At 42.1% G+C, this 21289-nt stretch overlaps 1 protein-coding gene and 1 non-coding gene across 2 annotated transcripts in view; one reads left to right on the forward strand and one right to left on the reverse strand.

Annotated features, from left to right (window-relative positions):
* The window catches only part of pik3cb (phosphatidylinositol-4,5-bisphosphate 3-kinase, catalytic subunit beta), a 191660-nt gene that overhangs the window by 135210 nt on the left and 35161 nt on the right, over nucleotides 1-21289 (forward strand). Inside the window, exons 13-16 of the mRNA XM_078208702.1 lie at nucleotides 5957-6078; nucleotides 6817-6960; nucleotides 8599-8698; nucleotides 20722-20900. Coding sequence (XP_078064828.1) covers nucleotides 5957-6078; nucleotides 6817-6960; nucleotides 8599-8698; nucleotides 20722-20900 — 545 coding nt within the window. The remainder of the gene's footprint in view (nucleotides 1-5956; nucleotides 6079-6816; nucleotides 6961-8598; nucleotides 8699-20721; nucleotides 20901-21289) is intronic.
* Nucleotides 19051-19128, reverse strand: trnaf-gaa (transfer RNA phenylalanine (anticodon GAA)). Its single transcript has one exon. It is a non-coding gene; the product is annotated as a tRNA-Phe (tRNA).

Here is a 21289-nt window from a genome sequence, read left to right on the forward strand (position 1 = left end):
ATCTCCAGTTTCACCTACCAGCAGCAGACTTTCATTAAACTCCCAGATAAGGAGCTAGCCGTAGCAGATTAGGTAACCTACGTGCAATCTCTCGGGTAGAGGAGAAGAATCACTCAGTAGGTGGGGACTCCGACCGGGGTGGGTTGTGCAGCTCAAACACGGAAACATAGCGCAAAGCATAACTGCGAGTAATTAGCTAAGAAAATAAGAACGTTTCTACCACCTCATTGTGTTTATATATTAAATGCAATCCATTAGTTAGCTCTTCTCTGGAGAAACTGCTTCAGTTCATCAGTACTATGATCTTACATGAAGCATCAGTGTGAGGATGCAACAGAACGTGAACTGCTGCAGTTCATTTCATAAGTTCTAAGTTTAAGTTTATTTATTAGTGTCACAAGTAGTCTTGCATTAACACTGCAATGAAGTTACTGTGAAAATTCCCTAGTCGCCACACTCCGATGCCTGTTGGGTACACAGAGAGAATTTAGCACGGTCAATGTACCTAACCAGCACATCTTTGGGACTGTGGGAGAAAACCGGAGCACCCGGAGAAAACATACGGGGAGAACGTGCAAACTCCGCACAGGCAGTGACCCAAGCAGGGAATTGAATCCAAGTCCCTGGCACTGAGGCAGCCGTGCTAACCACTGTGCCACCGTGTATAACTATGTGAACCCCAGTTTTTACATTAATCTTCTTTGCGTATTCACCTCTTGTGTATTGTAATGTTAAAATGAACATCCCAAGCCATGTGTCGCAAAGACAATAGTAAGCAAGTAGCTCTCTTTGAACATTTAATTTTAATCTCTTACTCTCTACACCATCAAATGTTGCTGAGTTCTCGATTTTGAAAAATCCTGACTTGGGAGAACGTGTAGCAGTTCTAAAGTGACAAATTTGATCCAGATGCCGTAATATACACTGGCCTGCTGTCAAAACACCCCTCCTGTTGACCTTTTGACCTGTGATTGTCATTGCCAGGTACCCACCCTGGTCGCTGTGTTCATTGGCTTGTGCTTCCCATCTGAAAAGAATGACCAGAGAAATATAAACAAACTACCCAGTATTTTTGGAATTTCTCTGGCTGTTTTTACAGGCCTGGTTTCTCCTGAACTTGTATGAATGATCCAGGGGTGAATTTTCAGACTGAGGAATTACATTTTTGTCCTAATTGCACACTGAACTAGAAAATAAACTGAAGGCATTGTTTCAGTTGTAATTATTTTTAATAGGAATGTCAGAAATGGGAGTGACTGTGTTTGATATCTGAATTTCCTTCTTGAGAACATGCGCGTTGAGTAGCAATCAGCTTTGACGCTGCACTGTTGGATCAGTTCAAAGTTTGATTTCAGATGTGAGCATTGCTCACATGGACCTGGGTTCGATTCCCGGCTTGGGTCACTGTCTGTGTGGAGTTTGCACATTCTCCTCGTGTCTGCGTGGGTTTCCTCCGGGTGCTCCTGTTTCCTCCCACAGTCCAAAGATGTGCGGGTTAGGTTGATTGGCCATGCTAAAATTGCCCCTTAGTGTCCTGAGATGCGCAGGTTTGAGGGATTAGTGGGTAAATATGTAGGGGTATGGGGGTAGGGCCTGGATGGGATTGTGGTCGGTGCAGACTCGATGGGCCAAAATGGCCTCTTTCTGCACTGTAGGGTTTCTGTGATTTCTGTGACGTTTGATTCTGCCTTTAGAGGGCTGTGGCATCACTTTGCAGGGCTGCTGAATGACTGACAGTCTTCTGTTAGTGGAGTGCTATTTTGCTTCCCCCACTCCCTATCCTTTACAACGTAGCATCCCAAACAGGTGTTCTCCCCATCCCCCCCCCCCCCAACCACCACCTCCTCCCCCAGATTCTGCATTAGGAATTCTGAAAATTCTTCCATGGCATGTAGGTGTTGCTGGCAAGGTCAGCATTTGCTGGACGGCATGGTGGCATAGTGGTTAGCACTGCTGCCTCACAGCGCCAGGGACTTGGGTTCGATTCCTGGCTTGGGTCACTGTCTCTACAGAGTCTGCACGTTCCCCCCGTTTCTGCATGGGTTTCCTCCGGGTGCTGTGGTTTCCTCCCACAGTCCGAAAAGCATGCTGGTTAGGTGCATTGGCCATGCTAAATTGTCCCTCAGTGTACCCGAACAGGTGCCGGAGTGTGACAACTAGGGGATTTTCTTGTTGCTAAGATGCAATTGTTTTTAAAAGTAAACTAAGTTCATAATTACAATGAAGTGCCTCTCCGTCCTGGCAAACGAATTTATAGTTACATGAAGTGAAGTTTTACCATCATGTTAAAAATTGCACTGCTTTATATGATATATATTTTTTAAAGTTTGTTTAATACTGAAGTTTCTAATATATATAACCGACTCTTTATTTTGCTAAGTGAACAGTGATCAATACATATTACTTCTGGATTTGCTGTTTGTGAGGTAAATTGACTTTTTATCACTGTTCCTCTAAATCTGCCTGTGACAGTGATAGTTTTTAATTTCTAATTTATTAACACATTCAAAACCAAGCATTCTAGGCAGAAAAGCAGAGAAAGAAAGGGAAAGCAGCTTGCAAATTACAAATAACTTTTTAAAAAATTGAGTAAAGTTTATTTATTTGTCACAAGGCTTACATTAACACTGCAATGAAGTTACTGTGAAATTCCCTCAGTTGCCACACTCCGTCGCCTGTTCGGGTCAATGCACCTAACCAGCACGTCTTTCAAACTGTGGGAGGAAACCAGAGTACCCGGAGGAAACCCACACAGATACGAGGAGAAGGTGCAAACTCCACACAGACAGTGACCCAAGCCGGGAATCGACCCCGGATCCCTGGCGCTGTGAGACAGCAGTGCTAACCACTGTGCCACCGTGCCGCCCAGGGTATCTTGTGACTAGAAGTCCAGTAAGTCAGTGTCCAATGGAGGCTTGTTCAAATGGCTTTGACGGGCAGAATTCCTGGTCTTTATCCCAGGAATAAAGGTCGAAGATGCCGCCATGTATTCCGGTGTTCTGGGAATTAGTGCACTCTGTAGGGAAAGCACAGGATTCTTTCTGGAGAGCTGACTTTGAGAGAAATGGAGATCAGGGGCAGGAGGCTAGCCTGTTGTCCAGTTTTCTCTTCTGAGGTTAAACCACAACTGAAGGCAGAATCCAGATGCTGTATAATTAAAGCAATTCAAACAGCTCCAGTCTTGCTCATGTGACAAGGTGGTTTTGGGCCAAGCCATTCAACCAGTTGTGTCCTTTCAGGGCCCTTGTTCAAACCCAGTGAATTTTGAGCAGGCAACTGTGAAACCACTAGCACAATGTTGGAGATGAGGAGTCACAAATAGCTCTGCCTTTGTCCAGAAGTGGTTAGTGCAGATGTCTTGCCTACTAGTCCTTTCTTTGGCTTGGCTGGAATGTTTTATACAATACAGGTAGTGTCATATTCTTGGAGTTTGAGTTAGCCGTTGCCCATTTTTACACTGCTCAGAAACTTCCAGAATTACCATCATGTAGTCAGCACTTTATCAGTCCAGCCGTATTGTCCTTTTTAAACACAGAAGCCAGAACTTCCTGGCTGTTCCCGCCGGTGGGATCTGCCGTCGATAATAAACCCCCACCACAGGTTTTCTGGTTGGAGGGTGCATAGAACGGGAAACCTTGTTGACAGCAGTGGGACCAGAAGATCCCACCGCAGCCAGAACCTCCACCACTGCGGAACACACTGCGAGGGTGCAGAAAATTCCGCGCAAAGTTTAAACACGAGAATATGGAAGAGAAACAAATGTTAAAATTTTTTTGTCGTCTTGATATGACTCATGTATCGAAGAAACATGTAAAAATTCAAAACCTCCCAACGATTCTTTAAAACTTAAACTCTGTGTTTGTCATCCCTGATCTAAAGTAAATTTAATAGTGGTGTATCCCACTATTCCAAAATGGAATTTGTCTCGTGTAACCTTTTCTAGACTCTGTCAATAGAAAATATTTAAATATCTGCTATGAAATTCCAGCTTGTACATTATAAATAAATGAGGAGTGATTACAGATGCATATTCTGATCTCTGGATTCAGCTGCCATTCATAAATCGTTATTTTTTAACTTTACCTTGAAGCTTTAATCTTCCTCAGTTAATTTGGATCTCATCATCTATCTCTTACCCCCCCCCCCCCCCAACCCCCCAGTCTGTCCCTATCCATATATCTTTATGGTCAAATGGCTACTGTACTCAAAATCTTGAAAACATAATAAGGATTAAGTGTATTTGGATTGCAAGACCTACTTCCTGAGTGCAAGATATTGAGTACTGCAGTAATATAAGTGGCTTAAGAAAGAAATCCCTGCAAGTCTAGGCTAAGGAGGAAGGGTCCATACTGTTAGATCAACAACAGGAGCAGGCTGTCTTGCAACTCTTAACATGATCCCCCAGTCGCTTTTGTTTTGTGTTGTAGTACAGGTATATTGATTTTCTGCTTGTATAATTACAGTACTTTCATGTGGAGAAATATTTCTCAAAGATGGACATTTCAGTGGGATAGCTAAGAGCCAGGCTGGCTAACCTATTTGTACAAGATAATTGTGTGGCAGTTGATGACTATTTGTTTTAACCTTGGAACGATATCTGTTTGTTCAATTCATTCACTTAACTCATTTATGTCAGTCTGTGTGAGAGAAAGTCTCAGCTGCAACTTGTAAAAACGAAGCTTGTCGTCTAATTAAAATGGTACGATAACAGATCAGTTTGCCTTCTTCTGTCATTAATAGAGAGCAAGAGATTAAATCGCACAGTCTCGACTTGCAGACTCCTATTCAATTTGGAATGTATTTGGAAAAAATTAGTGTACATATTGCATACAGCGTGTAAGGATCTGCACACTGGTCTGTGAAGTGGTTACTTTCTATACAGGGCTGATGAGATCAGCTATCTATATAATACACACACGCACACTTAATTTCACTGACAGCGAAACACATTGTGTTTCAGTGTTGTACCCTGGTTATAACAGAAAAGCAAAATTAGATTTTAATCTTTCCAATGATATAATAGACCACCCCTGCACAGAGCTGCATTTGGGAGCCATCCAAATGGAATTTGTAAATGGGGAAGAGGCTGCTTTTCAATAGATTCTCTGTTTGTGCAGAAGCCACAAAATGTGCTGTCAGTGCTTGGAGTACATCTGAACCTTGGGAGAGTTTTACGTTTGGCCTGTTAAAGGAAGAAAGAACTGGCACTTGTATAACACCTTTACAAACACAACACATCCTGAAGTGAAATGCAGCTAATTACTTCTGAAGGGTAGTCACTAGGGAGATGTGGCGCACATCTCGCACAAGCAACCTGCTGGAAATGTGGAATTGAAATGGGAGGGAAAGAAAGAGATATTTGTTTTCAAAAGTCCTCTCCTGAGACGGGCATCAGGCTTTTTATTTACGTATGGAAAGAGCCTATAACCCCCATTTGAAGCCACATCTGCAATCTTGGTTTGCCCTGAGGTAGCTAGCGCCACCTGCATTCCGGGGAAAGCAGGTCTACTTTGCAGCCTAACTGAGGGTTCTTAAAGGGACTGCCAACACAAACCAAACCTGCTCCTCCCAACTACACATTCAAATCATGTAGGCTACTGCCAGCCAGCACAGCTCCAATCAAGAATTTGAACCTCCTCCTCAACTGGAAAGTGACCATTTAAATTAGCCACGTATGTCATCCAATATTTTTAAATTGGAAGAAGGGATAGCTAAAACTGGGGGCAAAAAAAACACATGGCTATTGCCATCTAAAAGTGAAACGTCTCTGCCGAAATGTTAACCCTTTTTACTTATCTGACCAAATTTACGCCACTATTTTTATAGTTTTGTTTACTTTTTAGTTTCTTGGCCAACTCTTTAGTTTCTTAGCCAATCTGTCAGAATTTTTAACGTATTGTATGAAGTGTTTTTGTATTGATGGTTTTCTGACTTGACCTCTGATCTTTTGGCACAGCTCCAAGCTTTACTCCAAATATGGATCAAACTCGCGCCTACAGAGGCATTAGAATTGCTGGACTTCAACTACCCAGACCAATATGTGCGGGAGTATGCTGTGAGATGCTTGAAAGAAATGAGGTGTGTCTGATACAATGCTCTAAAGATATGGTTATGTAGATGTTGGTGTAGAAAAATAATGAAATGTGTATTGTTGCCTGAGAGTTATATTGACAGGACACCAGCAGGAAGACCTCTGTTCGTACAATATTTTTCAGTTGAAAACTTTGCTTTAAATTTATTGAAACCCGATCTCACCCCCAAGTTCTATTGATTTGGCACCCAAAGGAGTTTCACTGCAATGTGAAATGGAGGCAACCACAGTCCAAAGATGTGCAAGTTATGTTAATTGGTCATGCTAAATTGTCCCTCAGTGTTCCAAGATGTATTGGTTAGGGGAATTAGCAGGGTAAATATGTGGGGTTATGGGGATAGGTCTGGGTTAGATGCTCTGTCGGAGAGTCAGTACAGACTCGATGGGTCGAATGGCCTCCTCTTGCACTGCATGGATTATATGATTCTAACTTGAGTTTAACACCCAGAAAATACAGAACACAACTATTTTAATTTGTTTCGATGTACCTTTCTGCTGATTTTTAATTAAGCATTTTAAACACTGGACTTGTATTAAACACATATGATGCAATGTTTTTCAAGTGGCATCTCATTTTTAAATCCTAATTGGCTTTGAAAAAAACCATATTGAAACAGTTGTAGTGTTTTAAAGAATTAAAACTAGAAAGCATCTGGATCAGATGAAAAAGACAAGCACTTGGACAAACGTTTTTATTTACACTGCCAATGTATTTTCTCTGCTAGTGATGAAGAACTTTCTCAGTATCTCCTACAGCTGGTGCAAGTGCTGAAATATGAGCCATACTTTGACTGTGCCCTTTCCAGATTTCTTTTGGAGCGAGCGCAAGCCAACAGAAGGATAGGTCACTTCTTGTTTTGGCATCTCAGGCAAGTTGGATCAAATGAATTGCATGTATAATTGAAACTTGACAAATGCAGATGAAATTTGCTAAGACTTGGCTTATGATCAATGTCCTAGTTTTATCTCTGTACCATGAACATGGCATGTAGTTTGTTGAGACAGACAAGTCATCACTCAGAAACCAGCATTTTACTTTGTGCTTCTTTGGCTTATCAAGCACAGTTGCAGTACCGGAGCCGCAAATTACGCAACACGTAGTAAGTGTAGAAATTTGCAAAAAAATGTGTGCATGAAATCATTGTCCAAACTTTGAACATTCAGTCCTTTTTTAACATTGCCATAATGGTTCAATTGCCTTTTGAATAGATGACAATTGCTTGCTGTGTTGTATGCCAGAGATAACCCCTGACAATCCAACCCTTGGCTAGCCCAGGCAACTTGGTCCTATTTGCATTTATTTCATGGTTGCTAAATTTTCCTGTTTGGATTTTGTGATTTCGAAAGAGGTGCTGTAAGCTGAAAAAGGAATATTGTGCAGTTAGAGGTGTATAGAATGCAATGTTTATGTCTCTGTAAATGCAAGTTTGTAAATGAGTAAAGACTAGACTCCAATATTCTATCCTTCACCACCTGGCTATCCGAGCTTTGACCTAGATGTTGCTTCTGAATGATTAATTATTACATTGTGGTTGAAGCCAATTTTATTGCATATGCTTCAACGTGGAAACATTTTTGTGAAGTACTGTGGTGTAAGAGTATTAAATTTGTGTCCAGTATGGATGGAGAGAATTGAAGACAAAGGGTAGAGGAAATGTAAGGAATGATACATAGTCAAAAATAGGACAGCTCCTAAAATACTGCTCAATAATTGGCAAACCACATGGATAATGAGGACATTGTAGATTCATGTTCAGAGCTTTCAAAATCTGTGTTGGTTTATTGTATTGTGGGGTTTATCCAGATTGGAAACAATGTATACACATGCTATATTGACTGACAAAATGAAATGAAACCTCGATAGAGGAAGATTTTCACTGGGCTCAAGTGAAGCGAAATTGTGAAATTTTTCTTTCTGAATAGGTTTTAAATATATAGAGTATGTGCATTGTGGAAATCTCCCTCATACTGACTTGAAGATGAGATGTGAGCTCATCTTCATTTTAAGGAAACTCTATTGCTTGTAATGAGTTATGTGGAGCCAGTTACCTCAGTTGGCTATTTTTTGATCCCCTTCTCCACAAGTGCTATATCTAACTGCTTCTTGAAAACATACAATGTTTTGGCCTCAACTACTTCCTGTGGTAGCATATTCCACAGGCTGACCACTCCCTGGGTGAAGAAATTTCTCACCACCATCCTAAACAGTCTACCCTGTATCCTCAGGTTGTGACCCCTGGTTCTGGACACCCCTACCGTCGGGGAACATTCTGTTCAATAATGGTGATCACATGTACTATCTGTCCCTCTACCTCTTGGGACTTGCTTTTTCTCCTTGCCCTCTTGTGAGATCATGGTGTAGAAATGTATGGAGAACCAGGATTAGCAACTGTCAGACACTGAGGGCGTCACATGAAGTGAGAGGATGGGATGTGGCCTAAGCACGTGTAAACCTAAAATGGACATTGAGTCTTGTTTGTAATGATATATCTTCCTGTTGTTTCCAGGTCTGAAATGCATCTACCTGCTACTTCACTGCAATTTGGGTTGATTCTGGAGTCATACTGTCGAGGAAGTATCACCCATATCAAAGAGCTTTCCAAGCAGGTATCAGAAATATTAATTCAGTAAATGATTGGGAATCGGGTTAACAATGCATACAAGAGGGTGGTTAATTTAAACGGCACTAATTTCTCCTCTCTCTTCTCGCCATAAACAAAGTGCTTTTAATTTGTTCCCCGCCCCCACCCCTCTTTAAGCCATGGCATATTTCCCAACCCCTCGGTTTTGGGATGATCCAATTTTCTATTAATAACTCCAGAACAAACTCTCTTATGGGGAGACGATAATCTAGTGGTGTAATCGCTTGACTATGAATCCAGAAACTCAGCTAATTTTCTAGGGATCCAGGTTCAAATTCCACCATGGCAGATGGTGGAATTTGAATTCAATTTTTTTTTAAAAACTGGAATTAAGGATCTGCTGACCATGAAACAATTGTCGGAAAAACCTATCTGGTTCACTAATGTCCTTTAGGGAAGGAAATCTGCCTTCCTTACCTGGTCTGGCCTACATGTGACTCCAGAGCCACAGCAATGTGGTTGACTCTCAACTGCCCTCGGGCAACTAGGGATGGGCAATAAATGCTGGCCAGTCAGCGATGCCCATGTCCCACAAATGAATTTTTAAAAATAGGATGAATGTGAAAGGTTATTTACACACACGCAAAAGATGGGAGGAGAGTCACAACTTTGCCTCCTTGGCATTGATACAGTAAAAGAGGGATAGAGAAAAGAAAGATTGAAGTGCCGAGAGCACAGAGAAAAGAAATATTGGTCAGAATTCTCCCATCCCGTCCGCCACTGGAATTTTAGCCAGCGGGTTGCGAACAATGTGAAATCCCATTGACAGTCGGATGGGAATTTCCAGCTTTTAGACCAGCGCGGCCGGAAAATTCCACCCATTGTTTCTTGTGGGTTCCAGAGCCCAGAATCAAAGTCAAATGAAGTACACTTTCACAGAGGTCAGCAGGTTGAAAACCAATGCTGGTTAACTCGCTGGTGATGTTGACATCACATGATGAGATAGGCATGCTGAGATAAATCGATCTTTTAGGTGATGGTATAACATTTTTAGTAAGAGCAGTGTTGATGCAGCCAGCTCCTTGCCTGTGATGCTACTAGTTAGATGGTAAAATGGCAGACTAACTTTGCAGTTCCACAAGGCAATATTAATGATTTCACAAGCTGGAGGTCATGCCTCATCACTCCCACCCCAGAGTTTAAATGCTCCAACCACTAAAAATGGAAAGGAACATTGCAGGACCCTTTGTCTCAGCAGATGAGTTTTGACTATGAAAACTCATGTCTGGCATCAAAGGTTTTAAATGTTGATGCACCAGCAGGAATAATTAATTAAGTGGATAAAACCAGGGGACAGAGCCATGCTGTCAGGGAAGGGAAAGGGGTTGGATGGAGATGTGTTTTCTCAGTCTGCCTCTCAACCCCATTAGTTACATGTACCTCCCAAAAACAAAAATGGATGGAATTGCTTCAGATTCAAACCACAAAAATGTTTCGGGACTCTCCACGTGGAGTAGGTAGTTCATTAGAAAATTGCAGGTGGACTGGCTATAATTTTCCACAACCATTAACATCAATGGGTTTCGCAATAAGCACCAACAGCAAGATCTTGGGAAAATTGCACCCTTTTTTTGGGGTAGGGGTGGGGGAGATTTTTCCAAATTAAAGTAAATGTGATGGCATGACACCCTATTATGGGTGAAAGTTTAGAGAAATGTGTGTAAACTCTGAGACCCTCATCAGGTGAAGGTTAAAATTTAGTGTTTAAAGGATCCAATTTAAAAAAAACTCTTAATGTTTCACATAATATCTATTAAAATAAGGAACAAAGTGCAGAGGAATCCAATTTTCAAATGATTACATGTCTGCTTAACTCAAAGCTGAACAATTATCCATCATAATTGATCTGGTTACATATCCATGGAATATGAAAATAAGGAACGTGTGGAATATAATCCATACCGTAAGGCTTTTGCAAGATTTGGCTTCACAATTAAGATTTGAGTCAATGAAAGTTACCTTCAGTGAACTCTGCTTTCAACAGTTGAAAAATCCCCAATTGTGTAAACACGGAAGAAATCCTAAGCGCAAATACTTTAACAAAATTCCTGTTTGTGCGGGATAGATTCCATCTTTTCCTTATTGGATGTGTTTCTCCAACTCCTGGCCTGGTGGAAATACAGACCAGCGTTGGTTTTAACAGCTGGTTGACCTGGTAGATTTCTACTGTCAACATTCTTGAACCAAACATAGTTTTCACAATATCCTGTCTGTTACAGCTGTATCTGAAGGAATTTATCCAGGAGGACTTTTTTCCCCAAAGTGCTTGTCACTTCCTAGAATTGAGACTTTTTTTAAAAAAAAATCTATTTTCTGTGCCACCGTGCTGTGGGGTGGCACAGTGCCTAGCGCTGCTGCCTCAGTGCCAGGGACCCAGGTTCAATTCTGGCCTCTGGTGACTGTCTATGTGGAGTTTGCATATTCTCCCCATGGTAAAAGCTCCTCCTATTTTGACCTTGTAATTAAAATCAGCACAGTCATATCCTCATACGCAATGAGAAAATATGCCTCTATCGATCAAATGTAGGAGCTAATCAAAAGCTGAATACAAGCATATATAAATTGTAAGTTGATCCATTTCCATATAAAATGTAATTGTCTTAATTTCTTGGCATCATCGAATCCTTACAGTGCAGAAGCAGGCCATTTGGCCCATTGATTCTCAGAGAATCACAGCCAGACCCTATCCCATAACCCCAAGTATTTATCCCGCTAATCCCCTAACCTGCACACCTTGGGACACTAAGGGGCAATTTAGCATGGCCAATCCACCTTTTTTGAACTGTGGGAGGAAAACGGAGCACCCGAAGGAAACTCACGCAGACACTGGGAGAACATGCAAACTCCACACAGTCACCCAAGGCCGGAATTGAACCCAGTTCCCTGACACTGTGAGGCAACAATGCGAACCACTGTGCCGACCTGTGAAACCAATCTAAAGCCCATCTAACCTACACTATTCCAATATCATCCATATGTTTATCCAATGACCATTTAAATGCCCTTAATGTTGGCGAGTCCACTACTGTTGCAGGCAGGGCATTCCACATAGATGCCAATCTTCAGCCATTTTGATTCACTCCACGTGATTTGAAGAACAGTTAAGTGCACTGGGTACGGCAAAGGTTGTAAGTCCTGACAACAACCCACTTCTGTCTTTTGGTTATGGATGGACCTACATAGAATTAAAACTCTTAACTGAAAGGTATTCCTGTCCCTCGATGATCTCTTGTCCCTTTCTCACATATCCTGTTCAAGCCGTTAACTTTTAAACATGACTTTTAAATTAACATAACTTTTTCTCATGGAAGACTGTAATTCAACATCAGTGTGTAAGAGCCTCTGTGTGGAACTTGTTGAGGTGTCCCTGGTCTTGCCCGGCTGCTGGAGAGCTGGTGGGAGACCAGCACTGCCTCTTTTCGGGAAGGCCTGCTGGACTCCACGCTAATCAGGCAGTGATGAGACTGGCAGCAGGCCTTCCTCTGCAAGACTCTAGAGGCAGAAGTGCTGTCTAGTGAGGGCTAACAGCTCTTGTGCTCAGTAGTGTCATTGGAAAGTCCATGATTGCTGCTGAATGGAGAGGCACTGGAGTCCCAGGACCATGGAGCAACCCAGGCCTATGTAGTGAGATGGGAAGGGGAGAATGGAGGAATGTTTGCAAGGGGATAAGCAGCAAGGGCAGCGTGATGGCTCTGTGCCCCCTCTTCCTGATGCCCTGTTGCTCGATCAGAGTGCCTCTGATTGGGGACCCCCTCTCCTTACCCCCTACCCTCCGGAGCTGACAAACTGGCCGTACAGTTTTGCATCTTGTGCACGATTATGGGTCCACCTGCAGCTGGGTTAGTAACAGCAGTAGTGTGATGAGGCCCTTAAACTGTCATTAATTGACCACTAAAAGTACTTTCCAGGGCAGGAAGAGTTTGACCATGGACCTCTTGCCCAAAACTAATTCTGGAGGTAAGGAGGTGGCAGAGTTCCAACATGCCATCATCCTGTCCAATTACTTCCCGTCTGGCACTAGTGAGAGCAAAAGATAGGACCTTTCTCTATTGAACCAACCTAGTAGATACAGGCAACATGACTATGCACTTCAGGTTTAGGGATGAAGAGTGAGAAAATGAGTGAATTCTCCCAGAGGCAAACCTATGCCATCCTGTTTAGCCCAGCAAGAATGTGTAAGGCAAAACACTTGGGAGTAGAGGGGAAATAAAATCCCTGTTTGAATTAAACCTGTTGAAGTTGAAAAAAGAGAGCCTTTTTTAAAAACTGGATTTCACCTTCAATAATGTTTGCAAGATGGTTTGTGCATGCAGGCAATCTCTTTGAAATCTGGCAGAAAATTTGCCTTGAAGTGGAGGTGGTGTACTAATGTAAGTAAGTTAAATTTTGTGTAAACTCACTACCGTTAAAATGAGCTGATTTGTGGATGTGTGCCAAGTCCATGCATTTGAGGATCGAATCCTAGAATCCCACAGTGCAGAAGGAGGCTACCGACCACAATCCCACCCAGGCCCTATCCCCATAATCCCATGCACTTACCCTAGCTAGTCCCCCTGACGCGAAGGGGAAATTTAGTATGCCAATCCACCTAACCTGCTCATTTGTGGACTGTGGGAGGAAAGTAGCTTAGTTACAGTTTAAAGAACAAAGGAAGTTACAGCAACAGGCACTTTGGCCCTCCAAGTCTGCACTGACCATGCTGCCCGACTTAACTAAAACCCCCTACTCTTCCAGGGACCATATCCCTCTATTCCCATCCTATTCATGTACTTGTCAAGATGCCCCTTAAAAGTCACTACCGTATCCGCTTCCACTACCTCCCCCTGGCAACGAGTTCCAGGCACCCATTACTCTCTGTGTAAAATATCTGCCTCGTACATCTCCTTTAAACCTTGCCCCTCGCGCCTTAAACCTATGCCCCCTAGTAATTGACTCTTCGACCCTGGGGGAAATGCTTCTGACTATCCACTCTGTCCATGCCTCTCATAATCTTGTAGACTTCTATCAGGTCTCCCCTCAACCTCCGTCGCTCCAGTGAGAACAGACTAAGTTTCTCCAACCTCTCCTCATAGCCAATGCCCTCCATACCAGGCAACATCCTGGTAAATCTTTTCTGTACCCTCACCAAAGCCTCCACGTCGTTCTGGTGGTGTGGCGACCAGAATTGAACACTATATTCTAAGTGCGGCCTAACTAAGATTCTATAAAGCTGCAACATGACTGCCAATTTTTAAACTCAATACCCCGACCAATGAAGGCAGGCATACTGTATGCCTTCTTGACTATCTTCTCCACCTGCATTGCCACATTCAGTGACCTGTGTACCTGTACACCCGTTGCCTATCAATACTCTTAAGGATTCTGCCATTTACTGTATATTTCCTATCTGTATTAGACCTTCCCAAATGCATTATCTCACATTTGTGCGGATTAAACTCCATCTGCCATCTCTCTGCCCAAGTCTCCAACTGATCTATATCCTGCTGTATCCTCTGATGGTTCTCATCGTTATCCGCAAATCCACCAACTTTTGTGTCGTCCGCAAACTTACTAATCAATCCAGTTACATTTTCCTCCGAATCATTTATTTATATATATATATATATACAATATATATATTACAAATAGCAAAGGTCCCAGCACTGATCCCTGAGGAACACCACTTGTCACAGCCCTCCATTCAGAAACACACCCTTCCACTGCTACCCTCTGTCTTCTTTGACCGAGCCAGTTTTGTACCCACCATGCGAGCTCACCTCTGATCCCATGCAACTTCACCTTCTGCACCAGTCTGCCACAAGGGACCTTGTCAAAGGCCTTACTGAAGTCCATGTAGACAACATCTACTGCCCTACCCTCATCAATCATCTTCGTCACTTCCTCGAAAAACTCGATCAAGTTCGTGAGACACGACCTCCCCCTCACAAAACCATGTTGCCTCTCACTAATATGTCCATTTATTTCCAAGTGGGAATAAATCCTGTCTCGAAGAATCCTCTCCAATAATTTCCCTACCACTGATGTAAGGCTCACCGGCCTGTAATTACCTGGATTATTCTTGCTACCCTTCTTAAACAAAGGAACAACATTGGCTCTTCTTCAATCCTCTGGGACCTCCCCTGTACTCATGATGTGGAGATGCCGGCGTTGGACTGGGGTAAACACAGTAAGAAGTTTAACAACACCAGGTTAAAGTCCAACAGGTTTATTTGGTAGCAAAAGCCACACAAGCTTTCGGAGCTCCAAGCCCCTTCTTCAGGTGCGTGCAAGTCTCACCTGAAGAAGGGGCTTGGAGCTCCGAAAGCTTGTGTGGCTTTTGCTACCAAATAAACCTGTTGGACTTTAACCTGGTGTTGTTAAATTTCTTACTGTGACCTCCCCTGTAGCCAGTGAGGATACAAAGATTTCTCTCAAAGCCCCAGCAATTTTCTCCCTTGCCTCTCTCAGTAATACTCTCATTTACCTCCAGATTAATCATTCTTTCAGTGGAAGCCTCAGCACGTTATTGAACCATGCAGGACCACTAGACTCAATACAGTTCACAGCAAGCGTCGCTTTAAAGTAAAAAAGTTTATTTATTAGTCACAAGTAAGGCTTACATTATCACTGCAATAAAGTTACTGTGAAATTCCCTTAGTTGCCACAGTCTGGCACCTGTTCGGGTCAATGCACCTAACTAACATGTCTTTCAGAATATGAGAGGAAACCGGAGCACCCGGAGGAAACCCACACAAACACGGGGAGAACGTGCAAACTCCACAGAGACAGTGATCCAAGCTGGGAATCAAACCCGGGTCGCTGGCCCTGTGAGGCAGCAGTACTAACCTCTGTGCTACCGTGCCGCCTTAAAAAAATATGGAACACTTCTAGAATTTGCTTGCCAGTGATTAGCTTTAGCCAGTTCCTTAATCCATGATAGTACTGAGGCCAATTGTAATACTTCAGTTGCTGCCTAACTGAGATTAGGTTGCTGGACATATACTGGGAATTGAACCTGGCATTATCATTGCACTGCGCAGTGTTTTTACTCACTGTGGCCATCATGTGAGCTCCTTGCACACATTTTAAATATTTGCATATTAATTTATATGAGGGTTGCCAAGCCACAGGTATTTCTGTAATGTACTCTCTCCCATGCGAACATGTTGTGATGGTAAGTGCTCTAGATTTCAACTGTAATTTTCCTATCTGATTCAATTAAGTGTTGATGTGTTTTAAGTGGCAAAGAAGTGAGGAGGATTACATTAGATAAAATGGTTACTTACAATTTGGAGAGGGGAAGGTGATGGAATAACGTGCTTAAACTTTGCATTTTGCCTGGAAGTTTAGAGTGAAGTGTGACACCTCTTACTTTTTCTTTCTACCCTCTTTTATGATTCATTGTTTGTGACACTATTTACCATTTACAGCCTCATTCCAAGACTTTTTTTGGCTTGAATATATAGCCCAGTTTGTTTCTAGAATGATTTTTTTTTCTGTATTTGAAACTTTTTTTTTATTGAAGAGAGGTCACTCTCAGGACACTTCACACATTGTCTTCACTGCGTAATCTGGCGTTGGGATTGGTGATCCTGATTGTAAGATTAAAATTGTCTTGCGGGTTTTGGAGGGGACCCTGTGAGCAGTCACTGCACAATAAGTTTTGGTGCATATCAGGATTTCCAGTTCCTTGACATTGTGGACCAGGAATTGTTTGAATCCCGAGGACAGCATGTGTTTGGTTTTCTTGTTACTGCCATAACCAATGTTAGGCATCAGAATCTGACCCTTAAACCTCGCGTACTCTGTTGTCAATCCCTCTGGGTTTATGCCAGTTATGCACAATCTTCACATAACAATCTGGTGACGAATGAACTTCTTTCTGTGTTTCTTCACTGTTAGACTTGATGAATGGTCATAGGGCAGCATTGGTACCTGTGGGTTGCTCAAAGTAACACTGGTGTCTACCTGCTGAAACTCCTCATTGAGGCCACTGGGGTTGTGAAGCCATGCTAGATCACTTCTTAATACAACGTGCATTGTACTTGTTAAGCAGATGTTATGCTGGTGAATGTGAGTACTTTTATACCCCAAATTAAGCAGTTCCATTTATAGAATTGTAGAATGGCTATAGCACAAAGAGGCCTTTCAGCTCATGGTGTCTGTGCTGGCTCTCTGCGAGAGCATTTAACACAGTGCCTCTCCTCCACCTATGCTCTGTAGCCCAGCAAATATTTCCTCTTCAGATAATGATCCAATTCTCTTTTGAAAGTTACAATTGAATCTGCCTCCAGCACACTCTCAGATCGTGCATTCCAGATCCTTATCACTTGCTGCCTAAAAATGTTTTTCCTCGTGTCACCCTCGGTTCTTTTGCCAATTATCTTAAATCTTATTCATTTTCACCTTGCCTTGTTTTCTCTCTATTTTGAGGCATGTTGAACAAAATTCTGGCTGCTTATGATAATTTTGGCTCTAAAGCAGAAATTTTAACCTAAAAAAAAACCGGCTGATTTTGGATTAAAAATCTAAAATCTGCTTCCAACCTACCGCTTCCAGTTTTATCGGAAGTGGGATTGGGATGGGAATAATCTGCAGGGGGCAAGTTAGTTATTTAAATATTATATTGGAGCTGTGTATCTCAAAATTAACAACTTGTTAATTTAACCCGAGCCCAACTATCTACTTTTTGATAGTGCAACCTGACTGAACTATTATCTCACTGTAGTCTTCAGTCGTTTTCTCCAGCTAATTGTCTTTTGTACTCATTGTTTCAATGTCCTCTTATTCCACTACACTACTACTATTTAGCCCTTCTATCTCTTAATACCTGGTTGTTCCTGCTATATACTAGGTTTTGCCTTCATTCTGGGAATCACGTAGGGTAGTGTACTCACTGTGAAGCTGTTGTCGGCAGAACAATCCAGAAGTTATTTCTGAGTGGTCTCCTATTGGGATGAATGCATGCACTCTTGGTGCCTATGATGCAAGGTCAACACAACTGTGGATTTTGTATTGTGCTGAAAAATGCTTTGGGATTAGTCAGTACGTTATCTTTGCCAGTGCAGCACTCGTTGAGAAGCATTTGGGTTCAGGGATTGGGCAGCCTTACGAGGCTCCCCACTGAGTCCAGGCTCTGCCAAATGTTTTCACACAGGTTAGAAATGAAAATAAGAAAAGTCACTTTTTTTTTTTCGTTAAGCAAACACCGTGAATTGTGTACTGTTTCTCTTTGGCAACTGTCCATTATTTGAGTGATTGTCAGTGGGGTTGTTTATAAAAGTGTCATTGTGGGGCACGTACAGTTTTTAATTGAGACCAACTGTAAATCAGTGGTGCAACAGGGAAAATTAAAAACTCTCCTTTGGTTTTCTCCTCTTATCCTGTCTGTTCTAAAACCATGATTTGAAGCAGCCCTTAGTACCTTATAGAAATAGTCGTTCTCATCGTGTGATTTTTAATAGGTGAGCATTTTCAACTGGCATCATTGGAGCAGAAATCCAGGCACCTCCTGCTCACTCCCCATTCACTCTCCCTGGAGTGCATTAGAAGCCTAACCCATACCCAAAACCAATGGCCTTAAAATCATAGATTGGCAGGGATAGAGTGGGAAATGGAATCTCTTCATTCTAATGGCTTCCCCACTCCTTTCCAACTGATGGAGGAGAGTTAAAATAGCTGCAGATCTCATTTTCAGCTTGTGCTTCCTCATAATTCCATAGGGGATGCTTTTCTTCATCTAAGAAGGGCTGCTATTTCAACATATTATTTGTCACATAATAGTCTAATCTGAGGTCATGGTGCCTAATTCGGTGCTTTTGCTCAAGGGCAGAATCTTCCATTAGTTGTCAGAGTGTCAATTTCGGTAAGAACACCAGTGTGTAGCTCTCCAGCATCGCAACCAAGTTTTCCCTCCAGATTTTCTGGCACTCTGTGTGCACAAATGCCAGCTCCACAGAAATACATGGCGCCACAATCTGCCTTAGAAATAAACTCCCCACCTCTCGCTCGTGAACAGGGGGGACTCCCCCCCAAGCGTCAGGACATTCCGGGCATGATCCTTTCACTCCGGAAGCTATATTTCCCTTTGCATCCCCTCAGGGTGACTGCTTGACTGCTTCAAGTTTTTAAATAGCTGATGTGCCGTGTTGGCGAGGTATGATTATTCAGTGAGGGGTAGATATATTGTGGAGAAGCCTTTAATTATAATTAATTTATGATTTATTGGAATGAGGATAGGATTGCCGAGGAAAATCATAGAATCACTACAGTGCAGAAGGAGGCCCAAAAATGCAGTGCCAATTATTAGATAGCAAAGAAAGCCAACATGTGGACTCGCGCCAAAACCTGGGATTGAACCAGTGACCTTTAGATCTTCAGTCTAACACTCTTCCCAACTATTTGAGCTATTTCAGCTCAAATCCGAAAACAAGATCTTGCCAGCGAGAATCTCGTTTCCCAATTCTCACAAGATTTTGCACCCATATGGCCATTTGCGCTCCCAGCGAACGCAGACACAATATTGTCCCTTTCGAGTGGCATTTTACAGTTCACTAACCAAAGAGAGATTTGCCATTCCTGATCACTTTTCCAATACAGTGGCATCAAGTGAGATCTGGATCTGACTGATATCCTCAAAGGTAAATTTCCTGCTTTCACATGCTGCCTGGACACGTGCTGCAACACAACACGAACATCGCCTTCACAAGCGGGTGGGGTTGGGGGCTCGGTGAGCAGGGGAGGAGAGAGTTGGGAGACTAAAATATTGGAATCCATCCTATTTCGTATGAAAAACCAGATGAATAGCACTCTGCATTTGAAGTGGACTGTTGCATTTAATTTTGTATTGAAACTTTGTCTGTGGGAAGGCAGCTGATGAAAATCAATGTTAGTCTGTTATAAGATTTAAAGAGTGAAGTTCTCTCTGTCTGGAAACATATTACATTAGAATAGTTATGCGGCATCTCTGAGATTACGACCTTTTTAAAAAAAAAAGTTCAATTCAAGAGGGTATTTGACAGGAACACACTTGGCTACTAAAATATTTTCCTCCATATTTTAGTTGCATATTGTCAAGACGTATGCTTCCAGATAAACTTGTGGTCAAATGCACTGTACTCTACCATCTGGATCAATGAAGTAGGAAGAGAGTATATGTAAAGGCTGCCAGGACATGTGGCTCGGATTGTGGTAACTTTTGGAACCTGCCATTAATGCAGTAAAGTAACTTTTGATCGGGGAGTGAGGGTGGGATGGTGCGGGCAGAGGGTAAGAGAATCACAGCATGATAATCAACACAAGCTGAACTGTACTCTTGAGCTAATTATATTTTGAGCTTCAGCATTCAGGTTATACAGTCATTGCTCTTGTTGCACTCTTCCTCCCAGCAGCTGCTGATGTGGCCTCATCCCCTCCAAGTCAAATTGACTCCATTAATTTTGAGACTTTCACATTAGAACAGAGTCAGAAATTGTCCAGTTGAAAGGTTGAGAGCGTGATACAGTACACTGACAACTTTGCCATTTAAGTTTTTAATCTTCTGAATTTATTTTTAAAAAGAGGCTTGGAGTATAAAAAGAAAATTTGGAAAGCTGAGGAGACTGATGAGAGGAATGGACACTCTGAGCTTAGTCTGAAATAAGTAGGATTAGACATTATATTTTGCCCTTAGATACAGATGTGCTTTTATTTTAGTATCGAACACCTAGAACCTGTGTGGTTACAGTCAGAGTTTCCCTCCAGCATGTGACATCAAAGGTGGTATTATGGGAGCCTGAATCTATGTATTGTCCACTTGTGTAAAATTGCACTGTATGCCCTCTGTAATAATATTGTTAAAATGCAGCTAAGGAACTATTTTAACCAAGATTTGAAATAGACATGTTAATGCTACTGTTATAACAGCAGACAAATTTCAGATGACTATATTATCCACCTGTTGGTGGCTAATATCACACTGGAGAGATTCTTTGTATGGCAAGGGACAGAACATTGTTTTTCTGATTACAGATGGATGCCCTGAGTAAAATGAAAGCAATCAATAATCTAGTGAAACTCAGCTCTCTGAAGGTTGCAAAACATAAAATGAAGGATGTGATTCATACCTGCTTAAAACAGCCTGTGTATAAAGAAGCACTCTCTAACATCCAGTCACCACTGAATCCCAGTGTAATCCTTTCAGAGCTGAAGTAAGTCTGCTTATTTTCTATGAAATAAAAAAGGTCTCGGAAAAAAATTGGTATTTAAAATTGTTCCAAATGCACATTGACCTAACTAGAATGTCATGAGCTTGTAAACTTGATGCAGACTGAAAGAGATCCATTAACTCTCACAGATAAACTGGTCATGAATGCAAAAATGTACGTCAACTTGTGCAATAGATGATCCTGTTTTAGTATTTGTGTGGGATATTACTAATTGAGCTCCACAATGACTTGCTGTGTCAGGCATTATCTGTTGTGGGGCTGAACCATACAGACCAAAAGGCTGCAAGTTTGTAAACCGTTTTTAATCATCTGACCACAGTCTGGGCAGCAAATGGGCACTTGCATCACACTGGAGTTACTACTGCTACAGT

Source organism: Mustelus asterias, chromosome 3 (genome assembly GCF_964213995.1).
Source record: "Mustelus asterias chromosome 3, sMusAst1.hap1.1, whole genome shotgun sequence".
Taxonomy (NCBI): domain Eukaryota; kingdom Metazoa; phylum Chordata; class Chondrichthyes; order Carcharhiniformes; family Triakidae; genus Mustelus; species Mustelus asterias.